This window comes from Anopheles darlingi, chromosome 2 (assembly GCF_943734745.1).
Source record: "Anopheles darlingi chromosome 2, idAnoDarlMG_H_01, whole genome shotgun sequence".
NCBI lineage: Eukaryota > Metazoa > Arthropoda > Insecta > Diptera > Culicidae > Anopheles > Anopheles darlingi.
Window position 1 is genome coordinate 30,439,885 of NC_064874.1, and position 21,055 is coordinate 30,460,939.

The window sequence follows — 21,055 nt, forward strand, 5'->3', positions numbered from 1 at the left end:
ATGAATTGGACTTATCGCTCAGAACAATGTGTGAAACACTACAATGTTTGCACAATGTTTACCGATACAAAGAATAGATGACAAACATCATGAAAAACAAACATGAAAGGTGGACAGTGCAGCACCAATAACCATTAACATGCATTCTATCACAAACGACGATTGATTGGATTACAACAGTAATCCTAAAGGTACATAAAGATATTCTTTTCGATTGTTCCTGTATTTTCTTTTGATTGCATTATATTTCTTTCGATTTTTAAGAGTATTTTAAGTAAATTTTACGCCGTGAATGGTATTCTACCATCGAGCATGTGCACCAATGGGGGTCGTCATTTGTTTTGCTGGCTTAAAACCAAGTTACTCGACGACGGGTACAATATAAGGGACGGTCAGAGTGAAAATTCTGTAGTCGATCGTTCCATCAAATTACACTTCAACTGTCGCGTCGGAAAGCCGATGCGTCGTTCTATTCAAAGAAAATGGTAAGTACTGAGCTCTGAAAGCTCAGTTGAAAAGAGTGAAAACATAATTTTTCCCCAACGAAAACACGCTTCCTCTTCATCGAATTTGATTCGCCGCAAATTGATGCTTGCAACGGACAGGCCCATCTTGCCGAGCTAGTGTTTGACGTCTTCATTTTTTGTTGGAAAACAGTGGAAGTGAAGCATTCACGCGACGAGTAGCAAGCAAAAGAAAACCTTTGGAATGGCTGGCCACTCTGGCCACCATGGCTTACGAGGGCAATGTAAGATGCCTGCGAGCTTAAATTGTTTCGCTCATGCAGAATGCAAAGTACCGTCACAAATATTCTACTTTTTTTTTCGACATTCGCTCGACGCTGTGGTAACAAGTAGAACGTACTCCTGTTTCATATCCGCTTGTTTCTTATCCGGTCAATACGCAACTATTATGGTGATCAATCAGCGTCAATACAATACATTGTAACATCGGAGCCGGGGTGTTTGGGTTGGCTTCAGGGCTTGGGTGAAAATATTGAAATACGATCTATATTCATGAAAATGCAGCAAAAACAATTCTGTACGCAACAGGAGAACAAGCAAACAAGTATCCAGTGTAACCAAAGTGACGCTACCAGCGGAAGGTTTATGTTTTTTATTATGATTATGAATGATCTGAAACTTAGTAAAACGACATCATAGCTAAGTCCATTGCATACTTTTTGAATTCTTGCAGTCGTAAATGATAGTGTTGCAGAAAAACAACTTCGCCTTATCATGATATTCAAACACCGGCAAGATAGTTTACCGAGCGCAATTCACCTTCAAACATTTCGGCAAAACTAAGCCATCCGTAAGTAACCGTGAGATGTCTTGTAAATGAATTCCAGATCACTCTCATGCTGTCAACGGTGCACATTATTTCGGATACCATCACGATTCGCATCACGTTGCCTGTAATAGGGCGTGCCGGAAGGCATTTCGATATGCCATTAGAATATTGGCGCAAATTTGAGCAATCCACTCCTGTTAATCGATAAAATCAATGAACCAGTCGCAACCTCCTTAATGGGCCACTCATCGTAACGAATGCACATACAAGAAACGTGTGCCGTCGCGACACGTGCCGAATAGTAATGTTGCGCGAGTTGCTTCTAGCTCGTGCGTAAGGACTCCGCCTGTTTTCGCCGCTTCTGCTCCACCATTCATAAGCATCTGTCGTAAGTTTTCCTTCTTGTAATGGAGAACGAGCCATCAATAGAACTTAAATGGTTGTTAAGGGATGGCCGAATTGCAGACACGCTCCCTTGTCATCATGGTATCCAAGGCCGAAGCAAAGGAGAGGAAAGTGTGAAAAGGAGACAATGGTTGGAGTTTAATCTGGCACATTCAAATGATGCCTTCGTGTAGAGATCGGGGTGAGCCATGCTAAGGAGACAGATGGTCTGTGGCCAAAACTCGTTCGCGTTGCTAGGCCGTCATACTAATCGGATTAGAGTCAATCTCGTTTGTGACGGTTTTTATTTTGTCCGCACAACTACTCCGGAAGGTCCGAAAAGCGGGGTTTCATTCGATGCCACTTTCAGGCTTTCCCTTTCACGCCTTCCTACGTGTCAAATTGTTGAGCGTTCTAGCCCTGTCCTTGGACTAGGTCTTATAATATCTCATGCTCCATTGGATCAATCTCTCAATCCTAATTGATTCCATCGGTTCACTGAATGATCCTCTTTCAGGTCACTATTTTACTTTGGAGTCAATTTTCCTTATTTATCAACGCTTCATCCATCATCATTTTCAACAACATTGAAGGGGAAAAAACGGTCGAAAAGCTTCCTTTTTTAACTCGCATCCTCGCAAGGGACATTGAAATGTCCCCTCGCTTCAAAAATCCGATTTTCCTTTTACCTTTCATCGTTTTCCCAGCACGCTGGTGGATTGTGCTTTAACATCACCCTTTCTTACGAAACACGTGGCGAGCGAATACACATGCCGATCGAGTCGAGCAGTTTTCCGAGGAGACCGCGCTCGGAAACCTTCGGTTTTTAAGAAAGCTTCAGCATAAAAACATGTTAGCATACAGCAGAGCGTATTAAAATGTTCTTGCAATTCAATGGTATTCGCCACAACGCATTAGTGAGTCCAAAATCCATAACAAATTGTTTCCACCAAAGCATGAACTTCAGCAAGAGCGCAACGATAACATGTTGCATGTTTTGCTTTGCCCATCATGTTCCACGGATAGAATCGAGCAGTATGCTTCGGTCGGCTCGGTTTCGGTTTTCGCGCGTACTCGCCAGCACTAAGTAGCGTAGCTGGTGGAACTAAGTAGACGGCACTCGCGTCTGCCAGATCTCTCGCACCAGCTCTCAGTAAACATTCAAATGCCGGTATGAACGCTTCGCGTGATCTGTTGTGCTGCGTGATGAGTCTTCCTTTTTGAAAGAACGCGTAAGACGCCACAAGTGATTCGGTGGCCAACTGGGAAGGTTGTGACGTGGTCTATAATCTCCAGACGAGCAAAATGGAAAAATAATCAAGTTTGCGAGTGTTCCAGTCCTAATCTCTTGTCAATTTAATCCAACGAAAAGGAGGATTAGTTAGGATAAATTGAAGAATGGATGCAGCAGGCATGAAAAATGCTACCGTGCTAATACGACCGTTGATTCTGCTATTCGTGTGTATTTTGTGCCGTGAATATTCTGTTCGTGAAGTGTAGTGTGCTTTGCGCGGATGCTTTGATCTCGTTGATGCATTGTCGATTTATCAATCCCGTTGAATACATCAGTGCCACGCGGCCTTTATCCGTAGGCACGGTGCGGTGGGATGTGACGAAAGAGGTGAAGCAAATGGATTTAAATGATTCGTGAACGGTGTTGTGTTCAGTGTGGCACAGGTTGACGAAAGCGGAAGATTAAGAACGCAGTCAACGACAACGTCGCGACGGTACAAGTCGCATGTGCAGCATCTACCACTGGGAGTTTATAAGTTGGATGCCATTCGAGAGTATGATCCCGGGTGAAGTGGTTATTGAAAATCATCTACTCGTTCTGCCATCTTCAGTCTCATAAATCTTCAATCGGTGTAACCCAGTATCGTCGTGGTCAGCGTGTAACGGAGAAGGAGAATTTGTCCCAAGTGGGTTTCATATAAACGACGATTTGCTATCGTCGCCTGTTGATTGTTATTAGAGCTTCTATACGCGTGTGTGAGACGAGTGTGTGTATGTGGAGTATAAGTTTGCCACGAGTTGAAGAGCTGAATTATGCTAATTGAAGCGCTCTTCGGGGGTAAATATTCTGAAACCACTGTCGATTGCTGTCGGGCGTGTGGGACAGCGGAGGTTCATGGGCACGATAGTTGAGAGCATAAATTACGAAACACGGTAAAATTGTGACCGCAGTCTAGCCGTTGCTGGGTTTGGTGCTGCTGTTGGAAGTGAAAGTGATCAGTGAGAGGAGAAGATCAGCGAAGGAAAATTATTTAATCAACCCAAAAGAGGCCAAGAGCGTGTATTTAGAGGAGATTCCGGGGGATGATTGCATCGTTTACGTTACTTTGTGTGTAATTTATGCGCAATTTTTGCGTTTATGTGCATCGGTTTCAGTGAATTCGTTGTGTTGGTAATGGTAAGGTGATTCGGTTTTTGATCATTTTTAAATCGCAATAACCCCTTCAGTAACCTTATTGATGTGGTCGTCGGTCTTTGCTAAATAGAACATCGTCCAGCAAATGGATTGGTAATTAGAAGCTACGGGCGGCACTTAACGCTTGTCTACGTCTTCGAGGTACGTACGACGATATGAGAAATTTGAGTCGAATTTTCTGCCCCAATTTAATTTGTTTCGTAGAGATTCATCTACATTTACTAACCGAAAAATATGTAGCAAACAACGAACCCGAAAACAGTTAAATATTGTTTTTGTTCTGAGGCGTGTTGAACGACTGAACGGATAATTAGAATTAGTTTTCAAAATAAAATATTTGAAATAATATTTTCATTGAGGGCAAAGCTTTACGGAGAGTAAAATTAAAGTTATAAATTTGATTTACGTCATTTCACCACACTAAAACCTAAAACAATCGAAGTAATCCATATGCCTATGGCTGCTTAAGTTTGTAAAAAAACAGTAATGTAATGATTACTTTCTTCATTTGCATCATTTTCTTCAGTTTTTTTCAATTTTCAGATCGCACGAAAATCAATAATATCGTATGTATTAACAATCATTGATTATTAATTTTGAGACAAATGTACGTGTTATGATTTGGAACGCTATGAACCTAGCTAACTTTTCTGCACCGAAAAGTTAAAGTGAAATGAAATTAGATATCATGCACTTAGATAACCAAAAAATTGATGCTGGTAAAATTCGTTAGCTAATATTTATTGTTTGTAGTACTTAAGACTATCATGTAGAAAGTACTTTAAAATAATACAAAGCCATTCGCCAGTCTTTACATTGATCCAGCATATGAGAAAATGATCCAGATCATATACAGCCTCCCAATCTACCCTAACGATTTAACCTCGCACTGTTCACCCTTCCTTTGTTATCTGCACACATTAGCAAGTCATTGCGTTTGTTAGAGAAACCAAAAACCATTATGTGTCCTCTAAATATTGATTAACTTTCAATCTAATCCCAATCCTGCTCTTCACTCATTGAGTTTTGGGGGTAACCTCCTAAGTGAAATTACCGGACGAATGTTAGATGAATTTGCCGCTAATTAAGCCTGCCAGTCAACTGTTTCTCGCTAATTATTGTTGGTAATTTTGCGTGAGAATCGATTGAAATATTCAAGAGACCTCTATCCTATGTTGCGGATAGTAAGCACCTCAAGAGACGTGCACTATGCATTATATGGCATGGTAGGCGTATGACCATCGTTTTCATTGTCATCCTCTCGTTGGATGTCGATGATTAATGAAGCAATTTGGAAACCATGCCGCGGCCGCCACAGCTCTAGTCATGTGGGTTAGTAGGAAAAAATGTCAGGTTAAATATACTCCTACCACTCACCATAGAGCCTACGGTTCTAATTTACCCTATTTGATTTACTATTATCTGTTTGAGAAGAACAACAACTAATGGAAAAAATACAAATACCCCACTCGATAGGTGAGAGCAAATTATGTATTCGATCGCACGCTCAATGTTGTGTTCTATTGTTTAACGTTGCTCTCTCACTCCACACATTGCCACTGGGCAACAACCCTGCCTAAGCCATTTTTTCCTGCCTTATTTCCTCTGCTGAGGGTAGAACGAACTGAAGTGGCCAACCGTTTGTGTGCGTTTGAAATGATTGTTATAACGATAACCTCCAAAGTGCAAGTGCAGCAGTGGCGTGGTGTGGCTCATGTCAAGCGCTCAACACGAAAGCTAAAGTCTATCGTGCGGTGGTTTGTTGCGTACTATTGCAAACGCGAGTCTTGGCAGAGTGGCGTTTCGTTTAAGTCGGTTAGCATCAGGGATTTGTAAGCTTCCAACAAAACGAAAACAAAACTGAGGCGGATGACCTTAAACGCAACGATATCGCTAGAAAGAGTTTCAATTAGATCCTTTTCTTGTTGGAGGTTGCTGTTTGATGTTTATCTAATCAACGAAGCTGACCTTGTTTACACCGAGTACCCGTCGTTGGTATTCACAGTCAGTCTGTTGCCATCTACTTTCATCGGTCAATCAATAGTATAAGAGTTGCACAAACAAGCACTAACGACAGGATTAAAAGGGTGTGCCCACAGAATGTTGTGCGTTGGTTGAGTCCTACCCGTACTAAGATGATTTTCTTGCTTATTTACACTTTCACTCAACTGCTAACCAACCATATCGTAGACAAGGATCTTCGACGAAACCAGGATGATTGGTGAAGAATTGTAAACAACTAGGGATCTTGTTTCGCGGCATGCCTTCTTGGTATGAAGTAATTATCTTAAATCTACGACGAATCTGTCGTAAGAGAAGATCTGTGTAAGTCGTTAAGACTTACTTCTCCGTGCGATAAACAATGTGGTAAATAAGTAAAAGCAATTTTCCGTGGCTGAATCCACCTCTCAGATTGTTTCAATGTGACTGCATTCCTCATGTGATTTACAGCTCCACTGTTAGCAGCTGTAGTTTTCTCACAAACCATAAATAATTACAGATTGAATCAATCGATATGACATTCTCTGGGTGAGTTTTTCCAGGTTGTACGAAAAGTAAATAATAGATGTTTGAATGCAGTGCCACCAGCAGAATTCAAGCGGTGCGCTAACTCTCATCGCTCACAAACATGTTAAATGGCCAGCAGAGGAACTTTTCGCGAATGAATCACAATTCGCTTGATCACAACACTGTCGCCCGCTTTCCCTCTGTCTGGATAATGATCAATTGGCCCGATTTGAATAGGTGGTAATTGCCAAACGCACCATCGGACGTCGATTGTTATGAGTTTCATTTCATTTATGCAACGATCAATACAAAAGTGGTGTGCTCCATTGAGGAAGAATCTTCTATGTTATTAACACGCCTTTGATGTTCATAACCGTGAATCTATGCTCTATTGCTTTACGCCTTCCTTTGATGACTGATCCATTTCCAAGCATTCTCATTCGTCACGCCTCAGCATACGGATGTGGACGATCAATGGAGAAGCAGATAAACCGCTTAGTCGTCTATCGTTAGGTGTTTTTTTATGTTCGAGAGCATCTGTGAAAGATTGGCCGACCGGCGACTTGGAATAGCTGGACGCTGTCGCTATACCTCTCGATATATTCGATCATTCACTCTGCTTACTCGAGTGAATACGGATTTCGATTCCACCACAAGGCACTTTTGATGTTGAAATCATTATCATTCGTCAGCGATTTTGAATAACAATCCTCATTATCTCACCAGCAACCACCAACAGATCTCCATGAAACAGATTTTAATTGCATTCCTCGTTATTTTTAAGCCAAAATGCTCCCCAAAACAGTTTTTTACAAATCTGAGTGTTTAAACCGAGCACAACACGCTGGAGCATAATCGCGTCACATAATGGAACACCTAGAAATGCAAATGTTCCAACGAACGAGATGGCAAACAACCATCGGGCCACGAGCGCTTCCTGTTCGTTCGTGTACCGACGAGGACTGTCTCTCGTTTCGACTTCACCGATGCCGGGCACCGAGCGTGCGATTGGGGACAAAAAGTAAAATCATTCACTTTGGCCATTACCTCATCGGAGTTACCTCATGTTGCCCATCACCGTGTACCCTTAGTGTCAAGGCTTCCGCACTCATGTCGCGTGTCGCATATGGCTCCAGCAACACCGGGAGACGGAGGACAAGACAAATAGCATTTCACGAATTACAAATGCATTAAGCGTAAGCTACTACTCCAGATTAGCTCAAATTGAGCAGAAAAACAAACAACACCCGGTTGGCCGGACGGCCCTACTGCTTGACTGCCGCTCGAGCGCTTGAACTTTGCGTCGCACCAACGTGCCATCGAGTTCCGCAGCGTTCGGGTTTTACAATCCAAGTGACTCCCAGCGCTGGTACACAATGAACCGCATTCGCATTCTCCCACATCGCCGTCTTGTATAGTGCCTAGAAAAGTGTTTGACTATGCGGGAGGTAGCAGCAGCTGTTTAAAATTCCGTATCACCACTCCGTGGGTCCGGCACACAGCCTTCCATGGTCACGCCAATCGACACATTCTCGGGAAGCGCTAGGCCAATTGGCTACTCGCCATCGATGGAAATCTAAAACGATTTTTAATCCACTTCGTCCGCCATTTTACATAGCATTTACTTACTTTGAGTGCGATGTGTGAACGACCGACGGTGCAATGTATAGGGTAACCGAAGCACTAGAGCTCAAAACACAGATCAACGGATCGGCATTCGTAATGTATTTTCCTGGTGATTATGTTCGGTGCATTGATCTCTCCTTCCTATCGATGCCAACGCTCTCAACCAACGCCCTAGATTATTGGTACCCACTACGTTCCTCATCTTCATCTGTTCGGATTTGCAAAATTTTTCTATCAATATTCAACAACTGTGTTCGATTGTTAATTTACGTTTTCTCAGTTGTCCGTACTAGCTGCCGTACTGGTAGTGGTCGCTTCGAGAAGGATTCACGATGATTGTAGGACGTCACATCGATTTGCATTCGGCTTAAAGGATGCGTTTCATTGGCGTAATGTAGTGGTGGTGGACTACAACTTGGAAGATGCACTACCAACCGGCTGTAGAGTATTTCTAATTTGAATCGGACATGTTGGCCCTTGGAAACGTTTCCTTTTTTTGTCATCTCGACATCGATGGTCTCATATGCGAGTTAATGGAATATTTAACAATGCCATCATATCCATAGACCTGTGGCTTATTTATGCATCAAGAGGACACGACTATTAAAAACTCGGGTAAGGAATTGAATCTATCGAAAGGATCAAACCAACCACTATGATATTCTAAGAAAATACTGCGCCAGCTATGGAATGCTAGAGCGTCATATGGTAGAACCATAAACAGCATTGTTTCTTAACGTGATCAAAAAGAGAAAGGTTCGTGGAAATTACAATTGGAATATAATGATATAATATACAATGAACACATGAAAGTGCAATAGCAAAAAGTGGTAAAGATACTGAAGCGCGCACAAAGAGAAACATCCATAACAGTTGCGATAAATTGGAAACAAAAGCAAATAATTTAATTTACAAGAAGAAAGGAATCTCATCTCGTTATTCCTTGTGATTCAAAGATCATTCCAACAGAGAACGACTTCCAAACTACCGGTTAGATTTATATAATTCCGGCCGAACGATTCAGGGATTGAAGAATCACCCCGTCGTGTACACCACGGACAGGCTCTGGATTGTACTTCCTGATGGTCGGTGAACGCACGAAGTAACTATACCTAAACAACGTCTTGCTTCGCTTTCTCGGAAGGATCGACCCTCCACTGTCAGGCACGGGACGAGTAAAACGGTGACACGCGGGATCATCAATGGCCGCTGCGAGACCTTCGTTGGGGCCTCTCGTTTCCAGCACGTTACATAAATGGAAAACCCTTTTAGCGAAACAATGTTTCCGTGATCGTCTCCATATCGTGGGCACGTACCACGATGGGTTATCATGCTGTTGTAGTGCCACAAACGCTACAACGGTCCAAGGCGGCAGACTGTCGGGCCCAATTATGAATCGACAAACATCGGTTTAGTCAGCTCGGTGCTTGACGGAAGGAGGAAAAAGGTCAGATCAAAATGGATGCAGAAAAACCACAAGCAATACCACCAATCAGCTACGGCGGTAGTTGTAGTAGGGTAGTAATAGCAACAACGTATTGCTGCCAGATTGAAAGAACCCACATCAAACCTTCCGTAGTCCCATTTGCGAAAAAGAAAAGTTTTCCCGATGACGCGTTCAACCGTCGGTGACGTTCCCGTGACTGGTTCTTTTTCGGTGTGCTGAAGTCCCCACTGATAGAGAGCAAAAAATCAATCAATCGAACGTAGGCTATCCTTTGAGAGTGGGTGCCATGTCATGCTATAGCAAGGCAAAGCAATCACTGATACATACGTGACAGATCATCTATCATCAGGAGCTCTCTGCGGGAACGATATCAGCCACCGGAATCGGGTACGGACCTGGACAGCGAACAGCTTCCATTCATTCGGCACGTCCATGGACAGCGTATTGAGGATCTATCGAGCTGAATGGAATTGGTGGTGGTTCCATGTTTGTTTTCGGGATCGAACGTGGTTAGAAGTGCTTTGAATTACCTTTCCACATAGCATGGCAATGGCGTGCAAAAACGGCACTGCGAAGGGCGTGAAGCGACAACAATATCAACAACATACTTTACTCTGACGCGCATGAAAGCATGCTCACCAAGCAGGGCCCAGTGGAGCGGGGGGGGGGGGGGGGGGGTAACGAAGAATGGATCAATTTGCTGGAAACATGAATAAATATGATTTTTATGACAATAACGTGGTAACCGAATCAAAGGTCCAATCACTTGCGGCATCACACACCAGCTCGACGTACAACCACACTCGAGCGGTTGTAGCTCAATGTGCTTGGCTAAATGTGCGTTTGCATTATCCTCTTTTCAACTTCAGCGAACCGAACATCGTACGGGCGTTTTCCGATTTTTCCGAATCTGCCGATTTATCTACCGAGCAGCCAGGCTGAAGGCACCGAACCGTAAAGCAATAGAGATACCAACAACATCAAACCAGACGCTGTTAAGCAAACAAGCGGATAACCGTGGGTTAGGATTCTGGGAACGTACCCTGTGAACAATTCCTTCCGTTAGAAAAGGTTGCCAGTATTCTCGAGGGAAAGGCGGTGTCAAAATTAACAGGAAGCCAACGTCAGCCGGGAAGGAAATGATGTTGTCTTAGTACGATCGATGGTACAATCGATGCTGCGGTGTGATTTCAACTGAAAAGGTATAGATTAGAACACCTTTTCGGTGCTCTTGGGCACTCGGTTTGTGTCTTATGGTTCGCATATTTCACTGTAAGAGAGTATGGTTTGATACTTGAATGTTCACTTTATAGCCATATAACCATTTGCTTGTTCATTTAATGGAAAGAGTTTTATTTGAATTAACATCGTGACATTCTTGATTTAGATCTGAAGCACCCTTTTCGTATATGTTTTATTATATATTTATACCATATATTGTTTCAATAAAACTAACCCAAAGTTCGAAACAAAACGAAATGAGGATGTTTAGGCTCACGGTGTTGATTTTTACTAACCAAAAGAGTTTGCTTTTCTTTTTTTATCTTCTTAATCTCTATCATAATTCCATGAGCTGCTATTCCAATTTAGGTGATTCTGAATATTTTTGAAGCATGCATTTTTTTTTAATTCTTATTTTTGTTAATGTTTGGCGTAAAGATTTTAAGAATTTCTTCAGCACTAACAGTTCTTTCCGACGAAATATTTCGTGCCGAAATATCCAAAATTCGTCATTGAGGTGCTTTAATGAATATTTCAACTATATCGTGTGTTACATGGATGTTATCAAAGTGTTTTGAACTCTCGAGGGTAAAATTGGCAGATGGTTTGGGAATCCCCTCAATTACTTACCGCTTGCAGCAATACAGGTGTCGTGGTTGGACGATTCATTAGAATCTTCTTCTGCCGCCACTCGCATCATTACGATCGCACTTATCGTCCAATCCGTACTTCATCTGTGCTGGTCATTAAAGTCCAAAAGTAACACTGTCACACTGGTTCGCAAGGGGCCTCACAGCATCTCGGTCTTGTCCGCGAGGCAAAAGTCGCAGTCCTTCTCTTTTCGGCTTCCTAGTTTTATCACATCACAAGGCGCACCTGCTAATGGGCTGGCTGCTGTAGCTCCCGGGCAGGCATATTAAACAAAACCTACACTCTTTACATGTTCAGCGGCCGCAAGAAGCAAGTCTGCGGGCAGTAAGGTCGTGTGGAGAATTCGGTTAATTGCCGTTTTTGTTTTTTTTTTTTCTTCTTCCAACCGCTCATTCCCGGCCGTACGCCTGTTGTAGCTTAATTTCTTCCAGCGGTTGGCGGTGGATGGCTTTTTAGTGGTCGGCTCCATTCGAACACAAAAAATGCGCGTGATGAAGTAACTATAGGCTACACGCTTCATCAACTACGAAGCCAGAACGAAAGCGTTGACCTTGCGGGGCTTGCCAGAATCCGGGAAATTTGGCTCGGAAGGCACGGTCTGTAGTTACCAAAAGGTGCCGCCGTAACGATAGTTCCTTGCAGAAGACTACCTTTGATATAGGCCTTGGGCGATGGACTGGAATATAAAAAATCCCGTTTCTATTCAATGAAAAAAACAGTTAGCTTGGTTTGCAATGCTGTAGATCCAAGTTGTTAGTAAAGAACGCATTGCAATCAGTTGTCAAGAGTATAAGGTGCGCGCCTTCCCACTGTCGCTATTTTCGCATAGGCAGAGCAAGAGATAATCACACTCTTGAGCAGGTGGAACGAATCGTGCTCTGCTTCGCCCCATTGCCAAAAATAGGCCCCACTTATTGTAAAGATCTTCTTACTGTTGTTTCCCGAAAATCGCAAAATGAACCAACAAATAAAAAAAGCTCATTACGAACATTTCCCACCAAAAGAATCCACATTCCAGCGTGCTATCCAGATTCGCCAGGTTTGTGTTCGCTTTACGAATTGAAACGCTCAAAATAGAAGCAATAAAAATGTTTTACAAGCATGCACCATTCGAGCAGCATCCGCTGCTCTGCTACGGACCGCCCAAAGAGACTAGCGGCGCGGTACCATTAGGCAATATAGGTAAAGCTAAGAAACACAAACTTGCACACGAGCACGCTCAAGCACCGTTTCTCTGTTGTACCATTATGCTTAGGAAATACCTTTTCTTGGAAACAATTAATCTCGGTGACAAAGTGTTCAGTGGATGGTTTCATAACCTTTCGTCTGGATTATGTTTGCGGACGTTATGTCGTTGATATCACTGGCTTATTTTGAAGGTGTAGCAGACGCTCGAAAAGAGGGTAAGAGTAAGATCAAGCAAAGATAAAATTAAGCCCAAACCTAGCTGATTGATGTTGTGATATACTGCCTGACACCATGATGCAGTGCATCACTTTTGCGGTCAGCTCAGTCTGAATAGAAATTAATTGTAATGCATGGTTTCTAGTGAAAAGTTATTTTTATTGTTATGTATTCTTAATGTTTCAAGGTTTTTCGAATATCTCTTGAAGGCAACGGAGGTTTTATATTAACATTCCGGTCATGTGTCGAAATTTTTGCAGTTTAACATATAACGATAGCAATTATGAATATGCGATTACAAGCGCATCGTACAACATTGATTTAAACTTTTTAAAATCCTTTTTGTACAATATTACGGAAAATGTTATATTTCCAACCGTTGAAGCAGGAATTAAATCTCCAGCTTTAAATTCGAAAGATTTCTGTCACGCTAAGTGGCGATCTACTCATCGGAATGAATCAATCTAATGGGCATAAAGAACAGCTATCATGTCATAATGCGGAAAACATAAAACCTCGCTCGATCAAATATTTAAATTTATCTGAACCCACCGTTAGCTTGCAAGAAAAATGTGGGATCTTAAAAGCACCCAAGGGGATATGCCAAGTCCAAAATAGAAACGACTGCGGTACACCTCCGGTCATCATTCCTGACGAATAGTGAAAAAGTTTGTATGTACGCAGAGCGATACTTATCCCGAAATAAGCATTCGTCCAACTGTCAGCAACACCTGTAACACAGTAGATACGTCGTCTGTTGCTAAGCGCGCCGTGTCAGACACTCACACACACACAGGATCCTAGATGAAAGCGGGGGCAACGGAGCTATGTTCATGACGATACCGGACGCACGATTTCCCCGCAATCCCTATACGACCTGTCAGGGACCAGCTCTAATGGAATTAGATTGAAATGTCAATTCCTTGCATCGTCGACGTGTGGCGTCCCCCGATATGGCCAGTGATAGGAATCTCACGATCCAGCCATGACCATGGCCTGCTAGATGTAAGCAATACCGTAGTGCCACGGGCTGGACTAGGTATTGCTAGGATTCGGAAAACCCCTCTTTGACTAGTGATCCCTGGAAGCAGAGGCCGCGCAATCTGAGCGCCCAACCTCAAAATGAAGTTGTATTTATCTAACAGATATCGGATGATAAGGCCGTATCGATAAGGTGGAATTAATACGCATTGTAGTCAGATACCCCGGTGCCGTCGCTGTGCCGGGCAATCTTCCATAACAAGGGTCGTTCTGGCCCGGCGGTAATGATGGAAAAACCGAATACCATTCACATTTTCATTGGTTTGGCATTGAGGATGAGTTATTTATAGTGAATGATACCTAGGACGGGGCAAACCACTGCCCCCTGGTTACGCTACAAAAGGCATCGAACGGAAGCGAAAACTCTCCCAAAGGTTCAAAAGAAACCACCGGAAAACTACAAAAGAAAACACCGTCCCAAACCGAAAAAGATTGTGCGGCATGCTGGAAAATTCTGGAGTCAAAGTTCTATCCGCTTCTCTCTCTTTCTCTCTCTCTCTCTCTCTCTCTCTCTCTCTCTCTCTCTCTCTCACTTTCTTTTCGACTTCCGCATCGCTTCGTTGATCCGTATGATGTTCGAAGGGGATCGTTCCTCTGGAAAACCAGATCGAGGCCTAACTTTAGGGAGCCTGCATTATGCTAATGTAACATGCGATGTATGCGTGTGTGTGTGTGTGTGTGTGTGAGAGAGAGAGAGAGAAATGAAACACACAACAACAAAAAACAACCAGGACCAATAAATGACCGTCGAGCGAACACAAAACATTCATGAAGCTTCCTGAACCCCGACCGGATGGATTCCCATGAAATCTCGGCGTCGCGGGATGAAACGGAATCATCGTAAAGTTGGACGGCCGATAGCTCGGCCTCTGTTGGCTGCGTATGGGTTGGCTCTTTTCTTTTGTGGTTTCCGCAGTAAACACCGAATACTCGGTTGGCTGGAGAAGGGAAACCACCGAATGTGAAATGGAAAATGGCTTTTTCCTAGTGCCGGGACCGGGGTCCCTCTCGGAGGTATGTGCCACTAATTTATGGGCATGTTGTTTATCACCCAGACCAGGGACCAAGCAATAATATTCAGACCCTTGCGTCACAAACCGTATTCCGCTCGCTTCGGTCCCCGGCTACAGTACGACACAAATGTGGGAAGTTTGACACTTGCGTGTTTCCAGCCATCCCCAACCATCCCCTTGAAAGCAACTTGAAAAAGGAAACCGGTCACAGAACCGGAACTGGCAAAGAGACGAAAAGAGCAAAAAGCATCGTGCTCCACGTTGGGATTTCCAACCCGAATGTAATGTCAACCGAGTCAAGGTCTACGCTTCGCCTGCTGCACACCAAGTCCGTTACTGACGCGGTAGTGCGTTGCGCTGCATTAGGGTTATTAGGTGTGGCAAAGAACCGCCCCATAAAATATCGCTCGTTTGTGAAAAATGAAAAATGGCGAAGGATTGTGTCGTGCCGTTGAGCTCGGTCGACCGCATCGACAGATAATCCGGAATTTGGGTGGATGCGGCACCACAAACCCACCAGCACTCTGAAACAACCCCCATACGACGTTCTTTCGTGTATGTGTGTTGTGTGTTTGTGACCATTATGTTTAATCCGTCTGTTTTTCAAACCGACTAAGACTGACGGAGGTTCAGGATCGAGCTTTAATGGCTTTGGATGTCGAGTGTCGGTAAGCAATTAAAAACATGTGGAAAAACAAACTTCGGTGCTATGCTGGAAGCCACTCAAAACCACGTGACTGCTTTTGACACTTTTATGTTCCACGATAGCCCTGTTGGCGTAGCTCTGCAGCATAGACGTAATCGTTTTGGTGGGATAGGACTGGTTGCTACCGGGATTCTACGGTCACGCACCAGGAACGAACGTCCCGTCTTTTCAAGCGGAAGAATTAGAGCAGCCGATCTGCGGTTACTTGGATAAGCTGTTGTTCAAGGGGCCAATCGAAAAATAAAATACAATTTCATCGGGGGTAACCACGGTGAACTGTCTAACCACACTCCTGGGTAGAGTTAGAGCCGAGCTACTGGAGAGCTGTTATGCAAAGTGGGCCATGGAGGAAGCTTTACAGTCGTGCATCGTTTGTTTTCATCTTCGGATGGTCCGAAATGGCTACCTGCAGAACGTACATTATGGCGAAAGGAATGGCGGTGCGGTGCATTATTGTTAGAATTGGTTTGCTTCAACCCGCACAATGATCCAAGCACGGCTTCGAGGGACCTTGCCGATAAAACCAAAGCGGTTAGTTTGTTGAAGTGAAATACATTTCGGGGTAGCATAATGAACACGCCTAGTAAGTAGTTTCCAGCAAAAACCAATTTTCTTATAAGTAGACGCTATTAGATGTAGATAAAAGTAGCTCATCAATAACAGCATAATGTGTTCCGAACTGAGCGTCTCGTGTGGCAAACAGCCTCGTAATGAACAGTATCAGACACGTTAGTGGCGCAGTGGCTCTGTGCGTGTCTGTGTGTGTTTGTGCTTTCATTGGGCATATCATTTCCACACCATTTTCCTCCAACGATATTATACACCGCCACCGCATTATATTATGTGCTAATGGTTTCTTCTTTCCATCGTCTCGCCGTAGACATCACAAGCATCACGCATCTATCATGCTCGAGCTGATCTTGGGCAATGCATCGACAACGACAACGACGACAGCAGCGACGACGACGACGACAGCGACGGCGACGGCGATGGCGGACATGTTTGCCGGGAATATGCCCCACATCGGCGGATTCCGGATAGCGGAAGTGGCATCCTACGCGCTCCTGCGTAACGCCTCGCTGCTCCTCGGTACCTCACATTCCGACATCCTGCAGCAGCAGCAGCAGCAGCAGCAACAGGAGCAAGAGCAACAGCAACATGTATACCTAAGCAACACAACGACGGGCAATGATTCGTTGGCGACGGCTCTGCTGCATGGCTCGGCGGTACAGCTCGCGACTCTGGCCAGCGATCTCATCGGTGGGACCACCATTCTATCGATGGAGGAGTGTCGGCGACTCAATATTACCTTCTCACAGAACGGCAGCGCCACGTCGATGGCCGATATCAGCTGCTATGATCACGCGCCAACCCTGTCCAAGTCGGGTATCATACGCGTGATCGTGCTGTCGGCGATGGCCATCGTGTCGCTGCTCGGTAACGTCGCTACCATGTGGAACATCCAGAAGAACCGCAAATCGAGACGCGTTACGCGCCACAACTGGAGCGCCATCTATTCGCTCATCTTTCATCTTTCCATCGCGGACGTGCTGGTGACGTGGTTCTGCATCATCGGTGAGGCCGCCTGGAACTACACCGTCCACTGGGTCGCCGGGAACCTCTTCTGCAAGCTGTTCAAGGTTGGCCAGATGTTTAGCTTGTACCTATCGACGTACGTGCTGGTGCTGGTGGGCGTGGATCGCTGGGTTGCGGTCAAATATCCGATGAAGTCACTCAACACGGCCCGCCGCTGCCATCGGTTTCTCTTCGTAGCCTATCTGCTCTCCTTTCTGCTCAGCACACCGCAGGTAGGTACACGGTCTCGTCCGACCATATCCTGTCCATGGCCATTTGTGTCATTAAACATTACTAAATAAATTGAATTAGTTCGATGTTTCGAGTAGAAGTAGAGAAGATAGGCTCTACGGTCCGCCGCACGTAACGAGCTAACGATTCCCGTGCTCCGTGCCGGCAACCAATGATCCCCGCTACACCCAGCGCGCCTTGGAATGTCGAGCAACGCGAAGCGAAAAATCAAAGCACAAACATCGGTAAATTTCGCGGAAATTCCAATCATCGACACAAGTGCGCCAGTGTGATTGAATTAAGAACTTTGCGACCCCCCGTCTGGTTGCCACATTGTTTACACAGGGATGGTTGTCCCACTCCTATGCGCGCCTCCATTTCCCACCAAACAACTTACCATATTTTGGTTCATCGTGGAAACAGAGCACGTAGGAGCTTCTTGTGGCCAGGCCGGGCGCTCTTCATGCGAACAGGAACCATCATTGCGCGTCCGTCTCATTAGCATCTGGCGGAATGATACATTTCAGTGAACTTTCAATTAGACCAAAGTATCAGATCCAATAGTGTAGTTTGGCTGTTCGGGATCTGCCCTGGACGAACGATGATGTGCCTTTGAAACGCAAAATCATTCACCTTCGCAACGCGATCGACATTCAACATCGCAACTCCGTCTGCTGAGACGCCCTTCATTTCGCAGATTGCCCTTGGCACCTCAGCTGTCCGTCAAGTGAATCAAGAGATGTGCGGCCACTGATAGCCCACCCGGTGGAAGTAGCGATGGATTAGGCCGTGAAAGATGGTGATGGTGGGCTCCAATTATTCCTTGGTCGTTCCGCCACGTTAATCGCGGTAGCCGCAGATGACGACCCGCATGTCATTAAGCCCAATCATTATAGCGCCATACCTTTTCGAATCTAAATCAACCCAGGCTCGGTTGCTGCTTCCGAAATAGAGCTCCGGAATGAGGGGCTTGTTGGCCTAATGAAATGGTCTCGACGGTTTCGAATCAATCCCGACCGCTCGCTAATGACATCAGCAGTCTTGATCTGGAATGTTTTTTCGAAATATTAAAACCGAACCAAATAAATCATTCAGATCAAGAGAATGCCGTCGAGTGGCTCTGGCATAAGATTTTTGTTACCACGCTTGTTCGTTTCGAAAATCAGCTCATCCATAAATCGGAGTTCGGACGAACTCCGCACAATTCACCATGCCCATGCTCGGCCGAGTGCACCGCGATTATGGGCGATAGGCTTACCATCCCAACGTGATCCGCCACTGACACCTAGCGCTTCGAAGAGTCAATTAGTGCCATTATGATCTGCCCAATCGTTAGCAGCTCCTTTCAAGCGTTCCATTTCGCTGCTGCATCACTGCTCGCTGCTGGCGATGGAAAGGAAATTTTCCAACGAACTGTATTCACCAATATCGCTCTAATTTACCAGTGGCACCGCACTTCATATCCTGGTTACCGCACCCCTGGTTACCTCTCACCGTACCGATGGATGAAATCGGTACTGACAACGGTGCAATTCGGCTGCCGCGGTATCGATTCATCATTCAATACCGGTTTTTATCGGGTTCTGCTGGCGAGAGATAAAGCAGAGAATGTGTTTATTATGTTATATCGAAACGCACAACGCACAACGCCCGCCGCTATCCCTTACCATGGTATGTGACATTTGAATGAAATTGAATTTTGTGGTTTCCCATCATCAATCTTTTTCGATGCTGTATGCTTGGTGGCGGTACGCTGCTTTAATTTACTGTTTTCGTTTTCTACTGGCACCCACGTTCTGTACGTCACGTTCTAGTGCGACGAAATTCGAATACAACATTGCAAAGTTTGGGCGAACGAGGATTACTGTAATACAATTAACCATGAACAATATGCACAGCAGATGCATCGGTAGCAGATTGCTCAGAGATGTAGTTTTGAACGTATTAATTGAGATGCTCATGTCATGGTTCCATGTCATGTCATGTCTCAGTGACATGAGCTTCTATATCTTCATCGCATTCGTCTCCTGAGACCATGAACCAGATAGACACGGATTTAGCTCGCTCAATTACCCGATTTTTATATATATTTTTTCAACCAAAGAGCAAACTGTAGCAACGTTTAGGTACTCTAATGCTCAAGAAAGTAATGGAACATCAAAAGATCGTTCATTCAATGTAGAGTAGTTTCGGCAAATGTTTAGAAGTGTCACTTTCAGTTTAAAAAGTTCCTTTGAATCCTTTGAACAGTTTTTTCAAATTTCCGAAGGCACGCTGTTCAAAGCTTCCATGCAAGGTGTGCTAGTGATGGGTTACGGTTTCTCACTTCATCTGCATCGTTGTTATCTCTTCGGACGATTTTGCAAATAGAACCGCATGAACCGACATGAACATTACGCCAAACAATTCTTCAAACAGACCCTACCTAAGTACTTGTACTTGTCGGCAGGAATGCAATAGGCGTTTTAATCTGTAGTCAATCGTTCAGATTAAAGTACAGCTGGCATCCAGTTGCAATGCAACAATGAAGGATTTATCGAATTTCGAAACGATGCATCTTTAAATGCAATCATTGCCCTCTTTTCCGAGAACTATGGGCCTGTTCCAGCATATTTTCTAAATATTTTGAGCTATCAGAATCGTATCAGAATCGATCAAATATAGCCTTGTTGATGGACAACTACTTCACTTAAGCGATACACTCATGAAAGTCTGCGAAACTTAAATTTCTACCATTCTCTAACTCTTTATTTCCTAGCACTAAGCGATACAGCGATTTGGTCAAAAATCTTTCGTCTGTTCAGAGCTTCCCTTCTTACACATTTTCATTCGGGTTATCTCATGTAAATCATCATCTCGATGGGAATCTCGAATTTCACTGACACACTAACGAGTGGCGCTAACGAGTGCAAATGAAGTAACGAAATTTACAATTGGTTAGTTACATGCTGCGGAATGTTGCAAAGATAATTAGTGGAACAACCGAGCAGAATGATATCGCAAGTCATGCTTTCAGAATGTTGAACTCACCTCCGTCCGGTCGAAATATCAATCCATTATTTCGTTACACGCGACTGAACTGCGAACTACATGCGACTGAACTGAGAATGCAAGGCATAACTTCAACCCAATCACAGGTTATTCGGTAGCTATTCTAGCTCAGTATTGTTGCACGCATCCCCCAACACATCACCGGAGATTCTAGATCCCCATTACGATAAAGCGTGCGGTGCTCTCCTGGAACTAACACCCACTTCTACCAATATGAGACTCTTTCAGTCTGTGGAGAGGAGGTATGAGCTATCCGCGGGAATGAGACGCGCGTGACTGGATGCACAATAGTGAAATTATCTAACCAATTACAATTACCACATTTTGAACGGCCTGGGATGGCTTGGTAATACACCGAGTGCGTGCCCTCACATCTCGGACCCACCATTCTAACATGCGTCTCGATCAAACAGTGTTCTTCGACTAGCAACTAGCCGCGAAGCTTCAGTTCCTAGGAACGTTAATTTACACAGCAG

The 21,055-nt window shown here is 44.4% G+C and overlaps 1 protein-coding gene across 1 annotated transcript in view; it reads left to right on the forward strand.

Moving 5' to 3' along the window:
- The first annotated feature begins 2,642 nt into the window (after positions 1 to 2,642).
- The window catches only part of LOC125949735 (gonadotropin-releasing hormone receptor), a 36,582-nt gene continuing 18,169 nt past the window's right edge, over positions 2,643 to 21,055 (forward strand). The window contains exons 1-3 of the mRNA XM_049677054.1: positions 2,643 to 4,087; positions 4,176 to 4,246; positions 16,603 to 17,530. Coding sequence (XP_049533011.1) covers positions 16,628 to 17,530 — 903 coding nt within the window. The 5' untranslated portion in view covers positions 2,643 to 4,087; positions 4,176 to 4,246; positions 16,603 to 16,627. The remainder of the gene's footprint in view (positions 4,088 to 4,175; positions 4,247 to 16,602; positions 17,531 to 21,055) is intronic.